The sequence below is a fragment of the Acomys minous genome, assembly GCF_964271855.1.
Source record: "Acomys minous genome assembly, chromosome: 3".
NCBI classification, from domain to species: Eukaryota; Metazoa; Chordata; class Mammalia; order Rodentia; family Muridae; genus Acomys; species Acomys minous.
Window position 1 is genome coordinate 143,547,550 of NC_140485.1, and position 24,305 is coordinate 143,571,854.

A 24,305-nucleotide genomic window follows, 5' to 3' on the forward strand; every position below is an offset into this window, starting at 1 on the left:
GAAGAGGAACAGGTCTGAGTACTGCCCCTAACCCACCAGCCCCACTTGTTTGCATTTTCTCCCGCCCTCTCTCTCTCTCTCTTTTTTTTTCCTCTCCCTCCCTCCCTCCCTCTCTCTCTCTCTCTCTCTCTCTCTCTCTCTCTCTCTCTCTCTCTCTCTCTCCATTGCACTGTCTAGTCTTGTTCAAAGTTCCTTTAATACTCCCTGGAGCCCTCACTTCCTAGCAGTAGTGGTAGTGCTTACTGTCTCCTGTCTGTCTGTCCTAGTGTGTCAGTGAGGTTGTCTATGGCTATTCTTGGTGTCAACTTGACTGCATCTGGAATCAGCTAGGAGACAGCTCCTGCCAGGGAGCTCCTTGATCAGTAATTTGAGGCAGAAAATCTACACCAAATGTGGGCCGTATCATCCAGTGGCAGCTTAAATAATAGGTGTTGTTTGCCCTCACTTTAGCTGGTGACTCATCCACGCTGCTGCTGCTGCTGCTGCTGCTGCTGCTGCTGCTGCTGCTGCTGCTGCTGCATTCCTCTGCTGATGATGTTCATAGCCGAGCTCCTTGGGGCTTCAGTGTAGACCGAAACTGGCACCTCTCCAGGAGTACACCAGACCTGTAGTGCCTTCATCGTGCTACTCCTGAGGCATTTAAGTCTGGTGTATTGAGCAGCTACCAGGTGTGCCCAACAGCCATTGTTGGGCTACCTGGACTGTATTGTGTAAATCAATATCATAAATTCTCTTTTAATATATATTACTTTTATTGTTCCTCTAAAGAATTGTGGGGGATACATTTTCAGTATTCTTTTGTGGTTTGTAGGAAACACTTGTAATGATCTGTTTTATTCAGGAGTATTTCCACTGGTGCCTGTGTGTTGAATGAGGGTCTCACTGTACAGCCCAGATTGTTCTCCCAAGTACAGGGGTTACAGGTGTGCCTCCACAGCAGGCTGGCCTCTCCTTCTGAGGCAGTGCCCTTGAGAGAGCTTGCTGCTGCCCTTCATCTCTCCTCTGTTCCTCTCTCCTCCTACTCCCTGCCCATCTTTTCTTTTTCCTGTTCTGTTGAGAGGCAGTCAGGATAGGTTTGTTTGTTTCAGGGGCTCCAGGTTTGAATCTCAGTGTTGTCTATAAAGTGAGGTTCCATAGGTACATAGGCCTGTAATTCCCCACAATTTCAGAGCTGGACGCTTGAGGATCAGGACCTTGTGTGAGCCTTAGTCAGCTAGAGGCCCATCTGGACTACTTTAGGCTTTGTCTCAGAACAACAAATAGAAACGTACATCAAGGATAAGTTTTTGTTGTCTTTTTTTCTTTTTCTTTTCTTTCTTTTTTTTGGAGATAGGTTCTTTTACTTAGTCAAGGCTATCCTGAAACTTCTGATCTCCGTGTCTCTGCCTCTGGAGTTGTCGTTTTTGTTTTTTAGTTAACCGCCCCCCACCCCCACCCCAAATCTCCTAACTACTACAATTCTTCATTTCTTCTCTGACATTTAAAGAGGTCTCCCTTTTCTCTGTGCTTCTGACTCATTTGGCCTTTGCCTTTCTTGCTTCCAGCCTGCCTCGCTGGTGCCTCTTTTTTTTCCTTCTCCTCCTCCTCCTCCTCCTCCTCCGGGTTTCTTTTGTGTAGCCTTGGCTGTCCTGGAACTAGCTCTGTAGACCAGGATGGCCTCAAGCTCACAGAGATCTGCCTGTCTCTGCCTTCTGAGTGCTGGAATTAAAGGTGTCAGCCACCACTGCCGCCTCTACCACAATCCACCACCTCCACCTCCACCACCGCTGCCGTGGCCAGACTAATGTTGCCTTTGTAGTGCACACAAAAGACTTTGATTACTGCCTTTCCCCCTCCTCCTTTTCCCCTTCCTTCCTTGTTCTCTCCTTCCCCTCTTTATTCTGTTTTTCCCAGATGGCAATTACCTCTTTCTAGAGGTCTTTCTGTACTCTTAGTGGGCTTTCTTTTCTCCTGGCAGTATGCTCTATCCTGCATTATTACCCATTGTTCGCTCTTTGAACAGAACACTCTGTAGTCACGTGTGGAGCTGGCAAGTGATGCTGATGGCAGCTGACATTGTGCACGTTTGATGTTTATGGCTGGCTTCGTGCTGCATGCTTACCTGGGGATACCAGGAGGCCTGATGTCTAGTTGCCCCTTTGTGCAGTGCTGACTGTCTTCACAGTGTCCTCCCTGAATTTCAGACCCTTAGCTTTGTCTCACTGTTCATGTCTCATTGTGGCTACTCACCACAGACTATGTGGTGTCTTGATGGATGCCGAGATCCGGTCCCGGTTTTCAGTTTTAGGCTGGTGGCCAGTTGAGAATGTCCTCAGAAAGTGCTGCCTTGGCTTTGTTCAGCTGTATCTGGTCAAATTCTCACCTGTGAGATTGTTGTCATCTCCTGTGACAGTAAAACCAAGATCAATAAACCAAAACTAAGTCAAAACTATGTTTGATTTTGGTGGACAGTCTTGGAGAAGAATTTAGCATGATATAGTAGTGTAGAGGAGAAAGGGAAATAGACTAAATCCTGGAGGTCCAGTTGGAATCAAGTGCTTATGGCTAGCTAGGCTCGAGTCAAGGTTTTTAGAGTTCCATTATTATTCTGTTCCAGTACACATCGGCCAGTGGGAAAATACACAACCGACCCCCTTATCATAAATTTGATCAGCCCTGTTGCTTCTAATCATTGTACACTCATGGACTCTCTGGACTTCCCTCTGCCTCAGTATCCCAGACACTCCTTTTAGCAATCTCTGATACTCTCCCTCAGTAACATAGACGTGCGGGGGAGTCTAGTAAGTCAAAGGCATGGCAGTATTGCTTACATTAGGTATAAGGAACAAGACAGCCATTTCATCCCCAAAATTGAAGAGTAGAACATCAGAATCCAGATGAGCCATATCCATGGGGGCGGGTCATGTACTAAACTTAAACATTTTGAAGACAGGTCTTGCATTGTACACTTCTGAGCCCTGAGAGCAAGGGCATTATGTATACTGACAGTTTTTGGTTGACTTAATGAAAGCTAGGGACTTCTGGGAAGAAGAAGAAGAAGAAGAAGAAGAAGCCTTAACTAAGAAAATGCCTCCATGAGACTGGTCTGTAGGCAGGTCTGGGTGGCATGTTCTTGATAGTGATTGATGTGGGCGGGGCCGGCCCACAGTCATAGGTTGGGGTTATATAAGAACACAGGCTGAGCAAGCCAAAGAAGCAAGAAGGTAGAATTTCTTTTTGGTCTCTTCTTTCGGTCCTGCCTTGACTCTCCTCAGTGATGAACTGTGACATGGACATGTAAGATGAAATAAACCCTTTCTTTCTCAAGTTACTTTTGATCAAAATTTTACCACCGCAACAGACAGCAAAGTAGAACATACATCTTCTATAACTAAAGAATATGTGCTTTAGGAAATTGGATCATACACAAACTGCAGTAAGCAAAGGCCTTTTATTTAAAGTTTCAGAAGTTGGACCTTAGTTAATTGGACTTAGGTAAAGATTTCTGTAGATACTCGGTAACATATTACAGCAAAAAAATGTATGAAATGCATGTAGCTTTTTACAAATATTAGTGACTTGGTAGATGCCATGAGAATACAAATTTGCTCTGGGGGTACTCTGCCACTTTACCTGATCTGTTGAGATTTTGCTATCTGACCAACCTGAGATAAACTTGAGTAGCAGTAGTGGCTGCTGAAGGTAATGCCCACCTTTCCCCGGAAATAAGTAGTAAATGACCAGTTTTTCAGAGAGGGGACAAACATATGTCTTGTAACAAGTGATATGAAAACTTGTATCTAATGACTTTTGTGCAATAAAATTAGTTGCTTTTTTTTGTTGTTTTTGCTTGAGACAGGGTTTCTCTGTGTAGCTTTGGGTGTCCTGAACTTACTTGCTTTGTAGACTAGGCTGGCCTTGAACTCACAGCGATCCTCCTGCTGTGCTGGCATTAAAGACATGTACCATCATTGCCCAGAAGCTCATTATTTTTCAGTTAAGTCTTTGGAGTAAAACTGAAAGTCTTCCTTTCCCAACTGCCCTGAAGTTGCCACTGTTAAAGCAGCCTGCCTTTTTTCTTTTTGGTTTTTCAAGGCAGGGTCTCTTGGTGTTAGCCCTGGCTGTCCTGGACTCGCTTTGTAGACCAAGCTGGCCTTGAACTCACAGAGATCCACCTCCTGAGTGCTGGGCTTAACAGCATGCGCCACCACGCTTGGACCTAAAGCAGCCTTTCTGTACTTGTATTTCCATAGAGTAGATTGCTACAAGTAGATTCTGAGTTAAGGTTGTATTTATTGCCGGTTAGCTGGATTACCAAGTTGCTGTTCACCCCACACCCCCATGTGGGCACACCGTCTAAGTATCTATCCCTGGAGAATGCATTTTGTTTTCAGAATTTTAGTTTCTTGCTCATTGTCGAGGTTGAGCACATTTTCCTGAGTAGTTCTTGCCATGCATATTGCCTTTCTAAGGGGGCACTGGTTTCTCTGTCAGGGCAGTTTTTCTTTCTCTCTCTCTCTCTCTCTCTCTTTCTTTCTTTCTTTTTTTTTTTTTTTTGAGACAAGGTTTCTCTGTGTAGCCTTGGCAATCCTGTGCTTTGTAGATCAGGCTAGCCTCGAGTTTACAGAGATCTGCCTTCCTCTGCCTCCCAAGTGCCGGGATTAAACGTGTGCACCACCACTCCCAGAAGGATAGTTAGTCTTAAAATTCTTGAAAATCCTTTTTTAGGAGAACATTGATCTGTTCCTGTCTGTCTGTATCTGTTTGTCTCTCTCTGCCTCCCCTCCCCCTTTCCCTGTCTTTTGTCCCTGTCTGTCTGTCTGTCTGAGACAGTCTCACTGTATGTATAGCTCTGGCTATCCTGGAACTTTCTGTAGACCAGGCTGGCATCAGACTCACAGGGATCACCCTGTTGCTGCCTCCTGAGTGCTGGGATCACAGGCATGGCCACTGTGTTGATTTCTTTTCCTGTCTCTGCCTCCTGAGTGCTGGGATCACTCACAAGCATGGCCACCTTGTTGATTTCTTTTCCTCTTTCCCTCTCTCTCTCTTTGAATTTTTCTCACCACATTGATTTCTTACCCTGTGTTTACAAATGTTTTTCCTTCTTAGCGATTTAGTAATTTTGGTGTTTGCTACTCAGTGAAATATTTCCCCTAATTGTTAGGGTACTGGAAAGACTGAGGGAACACTTAATGCCCCAGATGTCATTATCTTAGCTAGAGTGTAATTGATAGCTTGTACCTTTCAAAAATTCTAATAAGTACCACATTTATCAGAACTTGGTCTTGGATAGGCTTTTTTCCTTTTTTTTTTTAAATTGCAATGCAAATTGTGTGTGTGTGTGTGTGTGTGTGTGTGTGTGTGTGTGTGTGTTAATGTTCATGTCACACCAAGGGGAAAAACCTATACAAGTTGGCTTTTGCTTACCGTAGAGTCCCAAGGCTCGCAACTGGATGGCCAGGCTGGGCGGCAGCACCTTGACTCGCTGAGCCACTTTGCCAGTCTTCCTTCCCTTACGTTCTCACCTGTTCAGCTGCATGTGCTGCCTTGTTTCATGTCGACGTGACACAAGTGCTAGGCAGTTTTGAAGAGGGAAGTTGGATTAGCTCTGAGTGCCCTGACTTTCTGTGGTGCTGGACTGTGGCGGGACTATGGCTGGAAGAAACCCTTTCCTTCCCAGGTTGGTTCTGGTCCTGGGGTTTTATCACAGCAATAGAAACCTTGACTAGGACACGGCACCACTTGGCACTGACACTCGAAGAGCATTGGTTTTGTTGAGATCCCTACATGCGGACTGATTTTAAGTCTCTGTTTTCTTTATAACTACAAAAAATATTACCAAAGTCACTTATACCTTGATTATTTATTCCTTTCTGTACAGTAGTTTCTTAAAAATGAACTAATATACATATGTACACAGGCATATACATCTTTCTCTTACACCTCGCGCGTGTGTGTAATAAATGAACGTATATACCCCTGAACCAAAGCATATACTTGCAAAGGTTTAAAAATAAGCATTGACTGTTATAGGAATTAGCTAATTAAGCAATTAGTGATTAGAAATCATTTACTGACAATTGTAGATATCTTCTATACCACTTACTGTCTGGGTTTTATGAAATATGTTGTTAGAATTTGTCTTGTGAACATCATATGCATGATACTACTACAAACTTAGATGGTATAGCCTTCCATACTTGTAGGCTGTATGGCATATGTTACCTGATTACTTAAAACAATAAATTAGCTTCTTATTTGTTGTGGAACATATATGTATACATGTTGCTGAAGTAGCCTTGTTTGTTTGTTTTCTTCAGTTTATTTATTTCCACAAACATGATAAGGTGTAGATCCTTGTGAGACAAGAAGAAAGTCTGGTTCACAACTTAGTAACCAGTGTTGGCTAAAAAAAAAAAAAAAAAAAAAGACTCTGACACTGGCCAGTTTATTTGTTTTACGTATAATTAAGTACAGTAAAGTTGTTTCCTGGTGTAGCACAACCCTATGTGCACAGTGAAGCTTAAGGCATAATTACACAGAGACTCTTATCAAAGTACATGTCACCTCTTCCGGGACGATGGGTTCTATGAATAGACTACATGTGTCATCTGGAGGGCCTTGGGGAGGATCTGTGGTCTCTGTCATACAGACAGCACAAAAGTCCCTAGGCTGTTAACTGCCTTAGGTCCTGTAGTAAGAGTCTGGGGAGCCTGAAGGAAGCAGGTGTGGCCAGGGCCTACAGGCAGTGCTGAGGTCATTTAGGCTAAGTCACTCCACTCCCAGCCTTCTGGGCAGATAGTGGGTTATATATCGTTCTCTTGGAAGAGGCCCCCTGTGTGCAAACATTCCTGTGAACACAAGGACCTCTGTGCTCCAAGCAATAAAAAATATAAATTTAATAGGCTGATAAAAGGTACCTCACATTAAAAAACAAGAAAACATTCTGTTTCCTAGTGAACTTGCAGAACCCTCTATGGAAATGGAAGTGGCCACGTGTTAGTTGTCTGGTAGAGTGCCATTTTCAGAGGAGTCGGGAATCACACAGTTCTTCAAACTCAGATAGTATAGAGCTGACATTGACTGACATATTCTGGCAGACAGTGGAGTTTTGTGAAATGGTCAGTGATTGTATTATTCTATTAACCATTTCCTGTGAGCTTGTCATACATAAAAGATGGTGAAGTGTCTCCTTCCTCTGCTCTCAGCTTGAATCAGTTCATTTCTGAGTGTTCCCCTGCAGGCCTGCCCCGGCCCGGTCACCAGTGCCTTGGGGAGGCTCATTTCCTTGTTCTGTTCATTATTTTATTCCTAAGCAATTGGTCTATCAGCTATGGCACTTTCTTCTCTCTTGGCGTCTGTGCTGGCTTGTTTTGTGTGTCAACCTGACACAAGCTAGAGTCATGAAGGAAGAAGTCAGCTGAGGAAATGCCTCCATGAGATCCAGCTGTGAGGCATTGTCTCAGTTAGTGACCAGTGAGGCGGTGCCTGTTGTGGGTGGTGCCATCCCTGGGCTGGTGGTTCTTACAGAATCCAGAACCTGTCCTCCCCTGATGTGTGCCTTTCCCTGACACCTCACCTCTAACCTACCAGCAAGTTCTGCCACCACTGCTTCTTTTTAACCACTTCATACCACTTCTGCTTACTGTTGATCCGTTTTAGTCCAACTTGGCTTTTATCATCACTTTGTTCTTTTTATTTTGTATGGCATTGTGGATTTCTGGTGCATTGCTATTTTTTTCATACAGATAGGTACTTCAGACCTTAAACCATGTACCTTTTCTGCCAAGCTATTAATGCCTTTTATTTCCTCATAGAATACCAAGTCTCAGTAAGTCACTAAGTTGTAGGCTTTCTCCCTTTCTCATTCTGTTCTACGTACAGTTTTCCTTGGTGCGTCTTAAGCATGCCAGCTGGGCTTTGCCTGCCTGTCTGCACTGCTTGCCTGGCTTAGAGCTCCGCCTGCTGCAGTGAGGCTGTGCTGAGCATCTCCTTAGGCCAGGCTTTAGCTCCCTTGTATGGCACTGCACCTTTCCTCCCACCTCCGTCTGCACTTTGCTCCATCCCTCCTGGTCATTATGTGTGTTTCAGACTCTTAAAGTTCATGAGAGCAGGAATTGCTTTGTTTAGTTTCCTATTCCCGTGCCTAGAGGTAAGAGGAGCATGTGTCCATGATTTAACACTGAGAAAAGGTACTCTGTCTCCAGGGTTAGTGTCTCTTGAGTACTCTCCAGTTACTAACGCTGCCTTCGTTTCCCCTCCCTCCCTCCCTCCTCCTTCCCTCACTTGTCTGTCTCTGTCTCTGTCTGTCTGTCTGTCTGTCTGTCTGTCTGTCTCTCTCTCTCTCTCTCTCTCTCTCTCTGTGTGTGTGTGTGTGTGTGTGTGTGTGTGTGTGTGTGTGTGTGTGTGTGTGTGTGTGGCCCTAGCTAGCCTTGAAAATCCACCTGCCTCTGACTCCCTACCTGCCTGTCAGGCTGCCTTCTGATTGTCTTTGTTTATGCTCACAAGTTACCTTTGCTCCCACCTGGCCAGAGAAGTTTCTTGTGCACTTGGCAGCAACTGATGAAAATGCTGAATATAACTTACTGTTGACTGTTCATCTCTAAATGGGACATTTATACCAACAGCACTATGGCTTAGGAAACATAACAAGAGGGGACATTCCTTCTTTTTACAGTCTTTCATGTAAGAGCCAGAGGATGGGAGAAGTGCTTAGAGATATGTCTTCTGGACACGGCATGGCCATTGTACTTACCAAGTCACCCTGCTGTGGTTACCTGCACAAGTCCTGCGTACAGTCAAGCCAGCATTATCAGCCACTGTCCAGCAGGCAGCATTGATTGGACTCAGTGGGCTACCAGAAAGAAAAAGTGAAGAGGACCGGAAGGTGCGAGGAGTGGAAAAGGCAGTTGGGGTGGATCAGTGTGTGCACAGGGATGACACTGTGAAGGAACAAATGAAGGGATTTTACTTGCCCCAGCTTTAAGAGTTCTGTTGGTATTGCTTTTGTTTCTTCTCTTAATGATAACTTTTATCTCTTTACTTTCTATTCTTTGATAATTAATACTGGGAATATTTAGAGAGCCCTAGTCCTAAGTGTCTCTGAGTTCTCCTGATCAACCTGTGGTTCTTCTTGGAGAGTTGCCTCCCTGGGCTGCCTGCCCGAAAGCTTCCTGTAGTCTGTAGTAACTGCTGTCATCACTTACTTTGGACAGTGCATTGCACATGTAGCATCGATTTAACTATTACCATCAACCTGTTTTTCCATGTGATTCCCAGACCAATAAGGGATTCTTCATTATTATTGTGTACCTTGCTGTCATTTGAGTAAGGTTCAGAGACTTGAGGATTTAAAGACAGCCTTTGGGTCTCTTCACCTTTGGTTCTTTCTCCCCAGGAAAACTACTAATCTGGACACAGTATGTTCAATTTAATCACTTTCTAGAATTCCGTTGTCTAAATAAAACATTATTATTTGTGCTTCTATCTAAGAATGATTATGTTCTTACGCTCTTCCACAGTTAAAACATAGGAAGTAGAGCAGCATTTCATGCTCCTTTCTGTACCGTAAGTTTCATTTGTTTGTTTTTAATAGTGAACAACTAACAACTAGAGGGAGGAGCTCTGCACCGGCCAAGCCGGCTGACCCTCCAGAGAGGCCACCGGGTAACACTTCACACTCCACCTTCCAGAGCAGTCAGTCTTTTCAAATATTTTAATAGCCTGAAACTTTTGAAATCGGTTGTTTTAAATTTATATACCCTGTGTTTGTATTCATTCTCGTATTTTCTTTGAATTACCTGTATTTTACTCTTGTTTTTCCAGTGGACTGTTTGTCTTCTAAATTTGATTTAGAATTGGTTTGTAGAAATTCTTATATAGCTGAAACATCAGTTTCTCTGCAGAACAGACAGCAATAGGGACAGTATCTGCCTCATAGGGCTTTAAAATTGAAGTAGAAGGCAGGCAGACACTTTAATCCCAACACTCAGAAAGGCAGAGGCAATCGGATCTCTCTGAGTGTGAGGCCAGCCTGGTCTACAAAGTGAGTCCAAGATAGCCAAGGCTACACAGAGGCTATACTTGTCTCTATAAGTAAATAAATAAACAAACAAACAAATTGAAGTCGATACATAAAGCCCCTCAGTATAACATTTGGTACAAGGTAAGCACCTAGTGGTCACTGCTGTACCATTTTTTGTTTCCTTTTCTGTTTTCTTGCAGCAGACCCTCTCTTCTCAGGATGGAAGTTCACAACTGTGTGTGAACTGCATGGTTTGATGTTGTTTGTAGGGAGGAGTAGTTTCATTAAGACGTTTGGGTTTGGTGGTGTGTGCTTTAGGTTGACTGCATTCCCTGACTTACAATGGAGAAAGCTTGTTTGTTTACTTTTTTGTTATTATCTAGAAATTGTATTGTCTTTTTCAAAAGTATACTTACTGATGAATGGGGAAGGTGCTTGCCTGGCAACTTGAGTGCACATGGAAGGAGAGAACTGAATCCTCAGTTGTCCTCTGACCTCCACATGGGCACTGGCATACACAGACATATGCTCGAGGCTGCTCTCTCTCTCTCTCTCTCTCTCTCTCTCTCTCTCTCTCTCTCTCTCTCTCATACACACACACACACACACACACACACACACACACACTTTTGTATGACGATAGCACTGCTGTATCTGGGTACCCCTGTCTTGAGTGCATCCTGGTGATATGTGCCATTACAAATGACATGTTCCAGAACCCGCTTTTCCTTTTCTTGGTTTGTGCATGTGTGCACTAGCTTGGTGTGTTAGTTTACCGATAGAAGTCCGGCCAAGCCGGCTGCTCTCCCTGCAGCATTTCCCTGTGCCTGACTGAGAGTCCACCTCAGTGCCTGGTTCTGTTCACCAGAATTCTGATGTCACTTTGCTCTGTTCTTTTTGTAAATAACCACAGTTAGAAAGTCCTGAACAGTGAACCCTTCATAACCAGGCCTTCCTCCTAAAGTGGGTAAGCCGATTTATGCGGCTTAACTTTTTGTTTTCCCCATGCCTGGTACCAAGTGACATTCCAGGCTGCTGTGGTCATTTGGTGATGCAAACAGTGAAACAGAAGGGAGCCAGGAGGTGCTTGGGAGTACCAGGTACCAACTGTAGTTCAGGCTCACTGCTAATCCAGCAAGGAGAGAGTGCTCAAGTTCTTGAACAAAGTGGTGAGATTTTCTGTTGTTGCTGATACACTTCTCCACTAGAAAGCAGTAACATTTATGTCCCAGGGAACTACTTAAACAGTATTGTTTCTTGTTTGTGCTTTCTACTTCTTTCCCAATTGTGAAAGACATTATCATAAGAATACTGAAGAAACTGCTCAAATTTAAAACTGTGATGAGAATATTGTATGGAAAATTATTTTAAATAAAAGAAACTAAATGCTAAAAATGTTTGCTGATTAATAATAGTGAAAAGGGTAGCATTTTGAAGATATTGTTCATTCATATCAGTGCCTTGAAGATTTTAAAAGCTGAAATAATTTAAATGCTGTGATTTCACTTTTAGTGTGTGGTAGAGATGTAGGTGGGAACATTTTGATTATAGGGACTCCTTTGATTAACTTGCCATAGTTAAAACAGTTATTTTGCGTTGATGGGGAAGTCAGTACAAACTTGAGTGAGTGAGGGCTTATCCACCTTAGTGCACATAACTTCCCAACGTATGTGCGCTAAAGTAAATGCCCTCACTGAAATTTACACACTTTCTACTTACATGTCATATACACAAAGACGTTTATGAAAATAGGTTTTATTGTTTTCTCTACTTGGGTTTTCTTTTGGGTTTTAGAAAACTGAGTTCAGGCACATGAATGCTTGAACAGGAAGACGTTCATACTTTCATGTATGTTCATGTAGATAGAATCAGGTAAGTTGTTGGGACGTGACTGTTGGTTCTGCATCAGTAGGACTGTGAATGGATACAGAGCCGTTTGGTTTTGTGAACTTTATTTTCATTTTTTCACACAGATTTTAAATGTATGCTGTAGTTTTGCTTTATTTTGTTACAAATAGGATTTATATACACACGACATCCTTTCCAACTACTTGTTCACTTAAGAATTTGTAGACAGAAAATGATAGCAAGTGCCTCAGTTGTGAGAACTGTGTGCAGAGGTGTCCTCCAGCCCTGAGGGAACCAGGTGCCCCTGCATCCCACACGGCCACGTGCTGCACGCTGAGTGGATTACCGACATTTCCAGCTGCCCACGTGTAGGACACAGGTGAAAGATAGCAGGCATTATGCTGTCCTTGAACTCCTGGTCCTCCAGTCTAGCTCACCCAGTACAGGAGGTTACACCGTATCTGGGTAAATTAGATATTTTAATTGTTTCTGTTTATATGTGTTTGTGGGGGGCTTATGTTTTATAGCATGCGTATGACTTTACCTTGTGGGAATCAGTTCTCCTTCTACTGTGTGGAGGCCAGGGATCAAACCCAGGTGGTCAGGCCTTGACCTACTTAGCCTTTTCATCAAGCCAACTATTTTCTCCCCTCCCCCTCTCCTCTCTCTGCGACAGGGTCTCTCTATATAGTCCTGGCCTGTTCTGGAACTCACTGTGTAGACCATGCTGATGACCTTGAACTCACAGAAATCTATGTGCTTCTGCCTCCTTGGTGCTGAGATTAAAGGCGCACACAGCAGCAATTTGATTTTTAATGTGAAAAATTTTCAAAGATGTGAAGTTCATCTCCCAGACTAGAGTTTTCAGAATTGTGTGTTAATTTTAAGGCATTATTTTGCTACTATTTTTAGCTGGGCTACTTTTAAAAGAAATTCCAGACCCTATCATATTATCTCTTCTTCAGGTAAATGTGTCTTACAAATAACAAAATTAGTCTTAACTCCTTGTTGTTATCCAAAAATAAGTGTTTATCCCTATTCAAATTTTGCACTCTCCCTCAAGAGAGTCATTATAATTATTATTTTTATCAGATCTGAAGGTCACACACTGCGTTTTAATCATAGGGTACCTTTAAATACTATAGACTTTCTGAGAACACTAGGATAGTTTTCATATAGAATGTCCCAATTCTGGACCCTATCCCCCCACCCCTCACCTTTTTTTTTTTTTCCCAGAATGAAGGTGGTTTTGCTGATGTCTCTGGTTTTAAAGGGTCTATGGATTCAGGCTTAGCCATGTGACACGGGGCTGAGAATTGCACTCATATCTGTCATATTGGTCGTGTTGTAACAGCCCCGCTAATGCCAGGCTCCTTACTAGCCTTTTCTAGGGTGTCACTGTTAGAATGTTGTTCAGATCACTTAGCATTTACAAAATTATGTTTTTCCATTTTATGATCTTTCATTTGTTGCTTGGAATTTTTTTGTAAATAAAACTAGATCTCCTTATTATCCAAGCCATACTTGCTAAATTTTTTCCATTTGTGACTCCTTTGGGCCTAAGAATTAAAAAAAAATTAAGTGTGTGTGCGCGCGCGTGTGTGTGTGCGTGCGTACCTGTGCATTCAGGAGCCTGTAGAGGTGAGAGCAAGCACTGGACTCCCAGGGACCTGGCGTTGGGGCAGTGCGTTGTCCCATGGGTGTTTGTGTTTTGTGTTCAGAACCAAAGCTGTGCTGAAGTCCCAAAAGGCAACATGGGTTGGCAGAAACATCTCAGATTCATAGATTAATGACACACTTGGTTCTGGGTTGATTTTTAGTTGTTGCTCATTCAGAAACTGTATTCTCTTCTCTGGGCTTGGCAGCCCATGCCTGTAGTTTACAGCTCTGGAAGTAGAGGCAGGAGGATCGCTCAGTACAAACCTCTAACCCATATAGCAAAGTCCCAGGCGAGCTGGGCTACATAGGAGGAGTCTTTGTCCAAACAAAACAGAATAGCTGTTGCAAGTCTTCCTACCTTTGTTCTCATGTTCAGTTAGAGCCCATGAGCCTTCCACCTGCAGTCTCAGAGGCTGTGATCTGAGCTGAGGAAAGCACGTTAGTTAGTTGTAGTTTTACCTCCATTATACACCTCCACTACCCATGTTCATTTTGTTTTTGTTCTTTTGGCTTTCCTCTTTTTAGTGTTACAATGAACTTGTGGGGTTTGGTGTATTCTGTGATTCAGTATGTTGCAGTCTTTTTTTTTTTTTTTTTTAAGATTTATTTATTTGTTAAGTATACAATGTTTGGCCTGCATGTATACAATTCCTATATGCCAGAAGAGAGCACCAGATCTCATAGATGGTTGTGAGCCATTATGTAGTTGCTGGGAATTAAACTCAGGACCTTTGGAAGAGCAGCCAGTGCTCTTAGGACCTTTGGAAGAGCAGCCAGTGCTCTTAGGACCTTTGGAAGAGCAGCCAGTGCTCTTAACTGCTGAGCCATCTCTCCAGCCCTCAGTCTTTGTTTTTGCAAAGCTTATATTCTGCTCTGTCTTTGGTGGCTGAGTACTTCTGACAGGAGCCAGTCTTGGAGAGCTTCCTTGTTTCCTAATGGAACACTGTTGCTGAGTCTCATCATCTTTCTGACCTATACTTTGACAGTATCTTCAGAGCCTTAGTCCCTACAGAGGAGAAAGTTATGTAAAATACAGACTTGGGGTTGCTTGTCCGTTTATCTCTACAGGTTGCCTTTTAAAACTAGCAGTCATTCACTCAATTATTCAACAAGTGTTTATTCAAGAAATACATTGCAGGCCAGGTGTGGTGGTGCACACCTTTAATCTCAGCACTCAGGAGGCAGAGGCAGGCGGATCTCTGAGTTTGAGGCCAGGCTGGTCTACAAAGTGAGTCCAGGACAGCCAGGGCTTGTTACATAAAGAAACCCTTGAGAAAAGGAAAGGAAAGGAAAGGAAATACATTGCATGCCAGAGAGACATGAACATAGTGAAAAGAAAACAAAATGTTTTTATACCACCATATTTTTATTATAGTCCCATTTCTGTGACTCTTCCAACCAGAAAATGGGAACCGCTTCTTCATTAAACCTTGTTTCCTTTTCTTTTAACTTAACTTTAAAGAATCATGAAATTAGCCTTTCACATGAACATTGCAGTTTAATTAATTCATAAAGCCCCAAACTATGGACTACAGTAGACAACTTTGAAAATAAAATGTCTATATCAGTGATTGTTCTTGATGCTGCGGCCGTTAATACAGCTCCGTATCTTGTAGTGATCCCAAAAGTTATTTTTGTTGCTACTTCTTAACTGCAATTTTGCTATCTTTATGAGTTGTAATATAAATATCTGCGTTTCTGATGGTCTTAGATTGGCTCCTGTGGAACGGTCATTTGACCCTTGTGGTGGTCTGAATGGGTATGGCTCTCAGTAGACTCCTGTGTTTGAGTGCTTGGCCCATAGGGAGGGATACTGTTAGGTGTGGCCGTGTTGGAGGAAGTGTGTCACCATGGAGATGGGCTTTAAGATCTCATGTGCTCAAGCGAGGCCTAGTGAGGCCACAGCCCCTGCTGCCTATGGATCTCAGCTCCCTCTCCAGCACTGTGTCTGCCTCATGCTGCCAGGCTTCTTGCCATGGTGACAGAGGACTAATCATCTGAACCTGTAAGCCAGCTTCAAGGAAGTGTTTTACTTTGTAAAGGTTGCCCTAGTCATGGTGTCTCTCCAGAGCAATAAAACCCTAACTAAGAACGTCCTCTAAAGGGGTCTTGACCCACATATTGAGAACCATTGGTCTGTGATGGTAAATGAAAAAAATTTTTTACCATTAACTACTTTGTTTTTCTTTTTTCTTACTCTCATTTTCTGTGTTTGAATATACCTTAGAAAAGAAAATTTAAATAACAAATGTTGTTGATTCTTATATTTTAGGTGTCAAGTTAATTGGTTATCACACAGTGTTCAATTTCTTCGGTGACTAATTTTACACTCAAAATTGCTACCCATGTATTTTAAAACTTCACTTTCAAAATGCCTTTTGGAAAGGTGCCACCAAAAAGGATGGGAAGAATGTGTGACGTTGGCAAGTATGAAAGTGCACGGCTACACAAACACACGAGTACTCATACTTAGCTGACTCCAAATGCAGATTGGTGTTCTTCATAAATCTGGTGAGACATCTCAAGAAAAAGGTGGACTTTTTTCCCCAGAGGTGTATGTATTTATGAATGTGTGCTGTGCTTGCATGCATGTCTGCCCTCCAGAAGAGGGCATCAGATTCCATTATCGATGGTGGTGAGCCACTATGTGATTGTTGGGAATTGAACTCGGGACCCCTGGAAGAGCAGCCTGTGCTCCTAACTACTGAGCCATCTCTCGTGCCCAAGGTTACCTTTTGAGACAAGGGTTCCCTGTGGCAACCAGGCTAACTTGGAATTTGATCCTCCTTAGTTGGGAGTGTAAAACCAAAACTTTGTTTTCTAAGATCACTTGGAGATTATGTTCTGTGTGGTAATGTGATCCATTTATTATAGAGATTAATTTCAGCTTGGGTCTTTTAAGTGATTGCATTTTTGTTAATTCCTTTTAAAAATAATTTCACAGTTGTAAAATTGAAACCATGTAGTAAAGTATAATTAGTAAATGTGCTTCCCCCACTGATGAACACATTTGTTCACTCTCTTTTGTTTTTGAAATACAATCAAATGGATGCTGTGTTTGCTTCCTCCTTGTTCTGTAATAGATTTTTATGATGCTTGCTGTTCTAGTTTGTTTTCTGTTGCTGGAGTAAAACACTGATGGTAAGCAACTTGGGACAGGATTTCTTTCATTTTACACTTCTAGGTCACAGTCCATCTCCGAGGGAAGCCAGACAGGAGCTCAAGGCAGGAGCCGTAGGGGAACGCTGCTTGCTGGCTAGTGCTGCGCTCACTTTATGTACCCCATACCTACTGCCTAGGAATGGTGTCCAGTACAGTGGCCTGAGCCCTCCCTCATCTACGGTCTCTCACTGACAGGATGGAAAGACAGGTCCTCAGCTGAGTTTTTTTCTTCCCAGGCGATTTACTGTCGTGCACTTGCCTTTTTACTTACAGTGCTTAGAGACTTACCATGTCCATAAGCCTCCTCATTCCCTGGGTAGCAGCGTCTCAGCTCTTTACGTGCCATGTGTTCAATTCTGTGAAGAGACGCCATGACCACAGCAACTCTTATAAATGCTAACACTTAACTGTGGCTGGCGTACAGTTCAGAGGGTAAGTCCACTGTCATCATGGCAGGGAAACATGGTGGCACGCAGGCAGACATGTGCTGGAGAGGGAGCTGACAGTACCACGTCTGCATCCGTAGGCAGCAAGAAGAGTGAGTGACACTGGGCCTCCCAAGATCCATCCCTGAGTGACACTTTCTCCAACAAGGCCACCCCTCCAAAAATGTCACTCCTTATGAGCCATTTTTACCCAAGCCCCACATAAGCATATACTACAATCTGTTCATTTGGTCAAACAATTCACATTTTTTTGCACTGTACCCTCTCTTTGGTGGTAGGCTTGCCGTGCCAGTGTAAGTGACTTGCAAAATATTGCTAGTCTGTTCCTTGGCTATGCTCTCTTTTTATCAGCCCCACTAATAGAGTATGCTGTCAGACCTTTGGGTTGTTGAGGGAAGGCCTCTTACTATTGGTTGTGTGATCTTGAGATGGTTTCACCATGAATGAAGTGGTCTATCCTTGTGTCTATTTAAGAGTGTATAAACCATTTTGATGACTTCTTGAAGTTTTTCCAAGTTTTTTGCCTATTTTTTAAAAATTGGATTTTTGGTCTTTTTTGAATCATCAATACACTTTGGTGATGCAAGTTGGAAGTGTTTATTATTTGTGTTATGATATGAGTAGTGTGTCTTCATTTTAGACAGGAGTCCAGGTGCCAGCTCTGGCTCACTCACTGTGTAGCTCAGTTCTTAGCCTTAGTCTCTTGTGTGCTGGATTGGATCCAGCTGCCACAGCTGGCCCATAAGAGTTCTAGGTAGATTTCTTAGCATTCCTTCAGTTGCTTTAGAGTTTTGAGTCATGAATTTCCTCCCTGCTCTTAGGTTGTGAGGGAATTTACTGTGTTTTCTTTTTGTTTCTTTCTACCTCAGTTTATGAGGTCAGAAGAACCTCAGGGTATGCCCGGCGCCATCCCCTGGGGGCTCCGCAGCTCATCAGCTTGCCAGCCGAGATTGGCTTGTTGAAATCAGCCAGAGTTGTCATCTTTCAGAAGTACTAAATAATGAATATTGGAAAAAATTCTTAATACATAAAATGATAAAAGCCCAGAAGTTAGTAACTTACAAGTAACTACAGTCTGTCTGGGTGAAGAGCGGTGTAGGGAATCACGCTGACCTCTGTCCTCCCACAGACACGCACAGCGTGCGCATATATGTACGTGCACACACCCCCCCCCACCCCCAGTTATTCAGTAGTGGTGGATTTCTTGCTATTTGGTGCAGGCGCCTAGGACTTACTGCCTAGCCCAAGCGCAGCTGAAGCAGCAATCCTTTTCTGCAGAGGTTAGAGAAGTGCACTGACAGGGACTGAGGATTGAAACAGGGTCTTGTACACACAAGGATCCATCTTTCTTTCTTTCTTTCTTTCTTTCTTTCTTTCTTTCTTTCTTTCTTTCTCTAATCAAGGAAACTGGGGTGTGTAGCTTCTGGGCTCCATGCCTTTTCCCCACTCACTGTTCTCAGACTGTACTCTCAGCTCTCTAGGTGGCACTGTGCCTTTGGACTCAGGGGCAGAGCTGTGCTGCGGCCAGTGCACTCGCCCCTCTGCTCCCCCACTTAATGCTGCTGTGATAGAACTCAACTCTCAGATTGGTAATGAGATGTAAAATTCTTGATAGCCAACATTTAGTAAGCTCTTTATGTTAATTACGATAGTCACTACAGCTTGTCCACTGACTCACTATAAACCCAATTCTTAGGCTCAAAAATAGATTTTTATGACTTCTAGGTCTGATAAAGTTTGGTAGACTTATTCACAGCAGCCAGATTTAGGATTAGCTGAGTAACTGACCAGAATGTCAATCTTACTTATTGTGGGGTTGCCTTGGCTATGAGTGGATATGACTATTTTTGTGGAACGTACAGCTAAATTACCCATTAACACTCGTGCAGTGCTAATTGAAGCCCTGGCAAAGGTTTTTATAGGCTATTTCAGCTGGACAGCACCTGGAGAATTGTTTTGTTACAAACATCAATGGGAATACCAAGAGTGTGGCTCCTTAGTCTCCTGGGATTTTCTTCTTTCTCCATCTTCGTGGAGTGTTAGCAGCTGAGCCCCATCAGTGAGTGAGACGTGTATTTGAGTGTCCTTTCTTCGTAAAGGTGGTACTGTGGGGCGGTGCACTGGTTTACCTCCTCCAGCTGTCTGTGTCGGCCCCATCCAAACGCGAGACTCCGTGTGGTGTGAGAGCGTGTGCCTTCTCTGCCACTGGTAACAGGCACTGTGACTGCCTGGGTTTGGGGTTTGGCTCTTTAATACCTGGTGGCTTGGATTACTTGTTGACAATTCTCAGAGAAACTGATGCCTCCTTGACTTGGGTACATTTGACTTTTTTATTATTATAAATGGTACAAAACTGCTTTGTGGCAGAATGGTTAAATACCATGGACATTCACTTGGTTTTATGGTGTGGCACCTGTCAGAGTTCTTGGGGACACAGGACAATTGTGTGAGTGATTGGAGCATTTGAGCACATTGTGTGATATAAATATGTCTTCAGGCTGGCAATACAAAGTCTTACAAACTTGGGGTAAAAATATGGATCCCATTTAGAAACCTAAATTTAGCTAACTTAATTTTATTATGATTTTTTTTTTCTGTGTTGTCTTAGAAACAAAGAGAAGAGAACAGACTCTGAAGTGGAAGATGCTTAAGTTTTGGGTGGGATCCTTAAACTAGAGGGTTGGAGGGGGTCTGAAGCAGAAAAGGATGAAAGGGAGCTGAGAAGACAGCACACACAAGGATGTGGCACCAAGGCTGGCATGTAGTAAGTGTCCTGTGACGCACGCGCACTCTCAGGTCCTGGCTCAGGGACTTACTCCGCATGCGTCCTCACAGACTCCTGGGCTACACATCAGCTATTTGATTCAAGCCAGGGGCAGTTGGTACAATTTCTGGGAGACACAGGGCAGGCAAGGTTCTAGCTAACGTAGGTCTAGTTCCTCTGTAGCTAGCTCCTTAACATGCCACAGCTGGTGGGATGTGTCTGTGGTCTTCCACTGACACCAGGAAGGAGGCCTGATAGGCTAAGTCTGAACAAGCTCAGGAAAACTCTAGGCTAGAAATATACTTGGCTGCTTCACATTTTGGCTTCAATTACTCTGTTAATATACCTGTTAACTCCACCTGCTAACTCCATTCAGATACTCCTTTGTGTTCTTTAAATGAGTATTTTTTAATTCATTAATCTGTGGGAAAGGTTGTGGATTGGAGAAAACTGGAGAGGCTTATTGGTCATTAAGTGAGACTTTGAAAGTTCCTATAAAAAATAAAGATCAGCTTGTGAGGAAGGGTATTTGATACTGAGCCTGGTGACATCACTATGCCTGGAACAGCTGGGAGAAGAGAGCTGAACACCCACCACAAGCTGCCCTCTGACCTCAACTGGAGGAGTGTGTGCCATCCCCTTCAACAAATAAGCAAATTAAAAAGATTTTGGTTTAACCCTAGTTGGCTTTTTAAAAAAGGATTTATTTATTTATGTATTTATTATGTATACAGTCTTTCACCTGCATGTGTGCCTGCACACCTGAAAAGGGCACCAGATCTCATTATAGATGGTTGTGAGATACCATGTTGTTGTTGGGAATTGAACTCAGGACCTTTGGAAAAGCAGCCAGTGCTCTTAACCTCTGAGCCATCTCTCCAGCAGTGCCCTCCCACCCCCAGTTGGCTTTTTATTTAATAATTAGATGTGAAGAGTAAACAGAAAGAAGGTGCTAATAGCACAGCTAAGTCTTTATTCCTGATAGAGATATGATGTAACCTACGTTTAGAAATATCCTCTGGGGGCCTGGAGAGAGCACTGACTGCTCTTCCATAGGTCCTGAGTTCAATTCCCAGCAAAAATGGTGGCTCGCAACCATCTGTAATGTGATGCCCTTGTTTAGACTGCAGGCATACATGCAGGCATAACATAATAAGTAAATAAATCTTGAGGGAGGGGGATATTCTCTGGGAGCTGGAGAGGTGGCTCAGAGGTTAAGAGCACTGTCTGTTCTTCCAAAGGTCCTGAGTTCAATTCCCAGCAACCACATGGTGGCTCACAGCCATCTATAATGAGATCTGGTGCCCTCTTCTGGGGTGCAGGCATACATGCAGGCAGAACATGGTATACATAATAAATAAATCTCCAAAAAAAAAAAAAAAAAAGAAAGAAAGGTCCCCTGGAGGCCGGCTGTGGTGACACACACCTTTAATCTCAGCACTTGGGAGGCAGAGGCAGTTGTATCTCTGTGAGTTTGAGGTCAGCCTGGTCTATAAAGCGAGTCCAGGGCAACCACGGCTACAAGAGAAACTGTCTCAAAACAAAACAAAACAATCCTCTGGACTCTTGCTGGAAATTATACTACTTATTCAGAAATACAAGGAAAACTCACCAGTTGACAGTTACATGAACTTTAGACTATCTTAAAGTTATAAACGAACATGTGAAATGGACACATTGGCCTAGAATTCCACCATAGCTTTTCTCTATAAGATTTTGAGATATATCTGAAATGTATTTGTTTATTTAATATGATAATTCATCTAGAAAATTAGCTTAAAATGTCGTGTATTTAAATATTGGGCTTAAGAGAGATGTCAAGTGTTTTTAAGGGCTCAGAGCCCGGCAGGTATTAGCCATGCAGGTGTGGGCTTTGCAGTCCAGTGGATCTTGTTTTTAATTCTGTTTACCGCTGTTTTTTCCTCTCTTTGAAATAGACTAGCCTTGAACTCTGAATTCTCCTGCATCCCCCTCCCAAGAGTTAGGATCACAGGCATGTATAATCAAGTACTCAACGGTGAGATTGTCAAGTGGGGGTTAGTAATAGAATCTGTTAAACCACTAGTTTGTAAAAACATAATCAAACAGTGCCACACATGCCTGGCACTGGCGAGCACAGTGACTGCCAGCTGCTCCGTTGCCATTGTGAGAGGGAAGGCAGAGAGCAACTGAGACAGACGGCTTGTCCAAAGCCAAGTGACTATACCTGAGTACTGAAGCTGTTTCTTAGCTTCTGAGATGCCTGTCGTGCACATTTGAAAAAATCTGATGTGCAATCTTTTAATTAATTAATTAATTAATTAATTTATTTATTTATTTTTGGTTTTTCGAGACAGGGTCTCTCTATGTAGCCTTGGCTGTCCTGGACTCACTTTGTAGACCAGGCTGGCCTCGAACTCACAGTGATCCACCTGCCTCTGCCTCCCGAGTACTGGGACTAAAGGCGTGCGCCACCACGCCCGGCTAATCTTTTAATTTATTATTACTAACTTTTCTAATAGCATATACTTTTGTTTTCTTGTAGGATCTGGAGTTTCATGGAGTCATGAGATTTTATTTTCAAGATAAAGCTGCTGGAAACTTCGCCACAAAATGTATTCGGGTCTCTAGCACGGCAACCACTCAAGATGTGATTGAGACACTGGCAGAGAAGTTCCGCCCCGACATGCGCATGCTCTCCTCTCCCAAGTACTCCCTCTATGAAGTGCATGTCAGTGGAGGTCAGTGGAGGCTGCGCCCTGCCCGGGCTCCACAGCTGGTCCAGCAGTGTGATAATCAGGCCTTAGCTTTACTGCTCATCTCCTTTTCTTTCTTTCCCCAACCCAACAGAGTGATTGACAGGATGACAAACCTTTTTAAGTCTTCAGAAGTGTTCAAGTTCTGACACATAACATTTGTTGGAAGTTATGGTGAATGTATTTTACATATGATTATTTCTTCAAAATAAGTGTCATTAACATTTCATTAAAAAAAAATCACCCAACATATCTGAGTGTCTTGTATGCCAATGATATTGTGTGCTACATGCTTTTGGAGGAAAAATCAGATGTAGGTAGTAATGTCATGATTACTTATAATTCCAGTAAGTATTTTTTAGGTCAAGTCAGTGATCTTGCCATAATTTTACATTCTGTTAACATATTTTTATTTTTCTTTGGGAACAATAGGCCATCTTGAGGAAAATCATATAGATTTTGTAATTTCTACTTGTTTTAACATTAGCAGTTGTTGTGTGAGATTGTTACTGGAGACAGGAACAAATATTCACTCACTCCAGATAGAGATTCAACAGCAGACCGCCACCTAAGTCTAGCTTGATGCACCAGTGAGTTTTATTGGGGTCACTTAGAGGAATATGAGTGAGGGATTGCTTACAAGAGCAGAAGTGACTCACAGATACCTGCATCACGAAAAGCCTGTTCCAGCTCTTGAAGCACACTACACATCTAAGCAGATGGCAGGTTGTCCTGTCTGGTCAGCTTGGCTGGTCTCTGCTTTTTCCAGGTAGTTCAGCTGGTCAGAGCATTGGCCCAGTTTGTCTTAGCTCAGCAGTCCTTACTGCTTACATATACGTTTGGGCAGGTTGGGAGCCTAGAGCATCCGATCAGGGCTCATCTGTGGCCTCATGTCTGCTCTGTTGTGATGGGCTAAAGCCCAGGCCCAACCCTTGCTTCAGTCATCAGGGAAACTCTCGATTGATTGGTTGATTGACTTGGTTGATTATTAATGTTATTGGGGTAGGGGTCATGCGTGTGTGTGTGTGTGTGTGTGTGTGTGTGTGTGTGTATGTGTGTGTGGTGAGGTCAGAGGACAATTTGATGAGGAAAATCAATGGTGCTGTATATACTGTTAATACAATTTCCTAATTTTCCAGTTGCAGATGGGATAGTTTGCGACATAGAAATGTATATCTCTTTGGTTTCCTTCCATCTCAGTAAAGGAAGTATTCTTTCCTGGTCAGTGTCTGGCACTGGATCTCTAGTGACAAACACACTCACTAGCAACAAACTACCCAACTAATCAAAACTGATTTAATGTTCCTAACAGTACATTTCACATGGTCAGTGTCTGGCATGGCAGGATAGTAGTAACAAGGTGCTGAACTAATCAAAACTGACCTTAAAATTATAAATAACACGGTGAAGATCTAAAGTACTTTATTTGCATAAAATTAAATACATCTCATGTGACAGATACTGTGCTCATGTCAGGAAATGACCACTGCTTGTTCTGTTTTCCATTCCATGTTTTGAAGAAGAAAGAAGATTGGACATTGAGGAGAAGCCTCTGGTTGTACAGTTGAATTGGAACAAAGATGATCGGGAGGGTAGATTCGTCCTTAAGAATGAGAATGACGCCATTCCTGCCAAGGTGGGGCCGCCCCTGGGGGATGCCAGCTGTGGCCCCGGGCTGGGTCAGT

General features: G+C 43.1%; 1 protein-coding gene across 25 annotated transcripts in view; it reads left to right on the forward strand.

The window, feature by feature from the left end:
* Nucleotides 1–24,305, forward strand: part of AFDN (afadin, adherens junction formation factor) — a 120,287-nt gene that overhangs the window by 16,009 nt on the left and 79,973 nt on the right. For 23 of the 25 annotated variants that reach the window (XM_084776463.1, XM_084776483.1, XM_084776473.1 and 20 more), the window contains 2 exons: nucleotides 22,410–22,605; nucleotides 24,141–24,256. In XM_084776463.1, coding sequence (XP_084632589.1) covers nucleotides 22,410–22,605; nucleotides 24,141–24,256 — 312 coding nt within the window. The remainder of the gene's footprint in view (nucleotides 1–22,409; nucleotides 22,606–24,140; nucleotides 24,257–24,305) is intronic. The other 2 variants (XM_084776474.1, XM_084776485.1) reach the window with 1 other exon arrangement.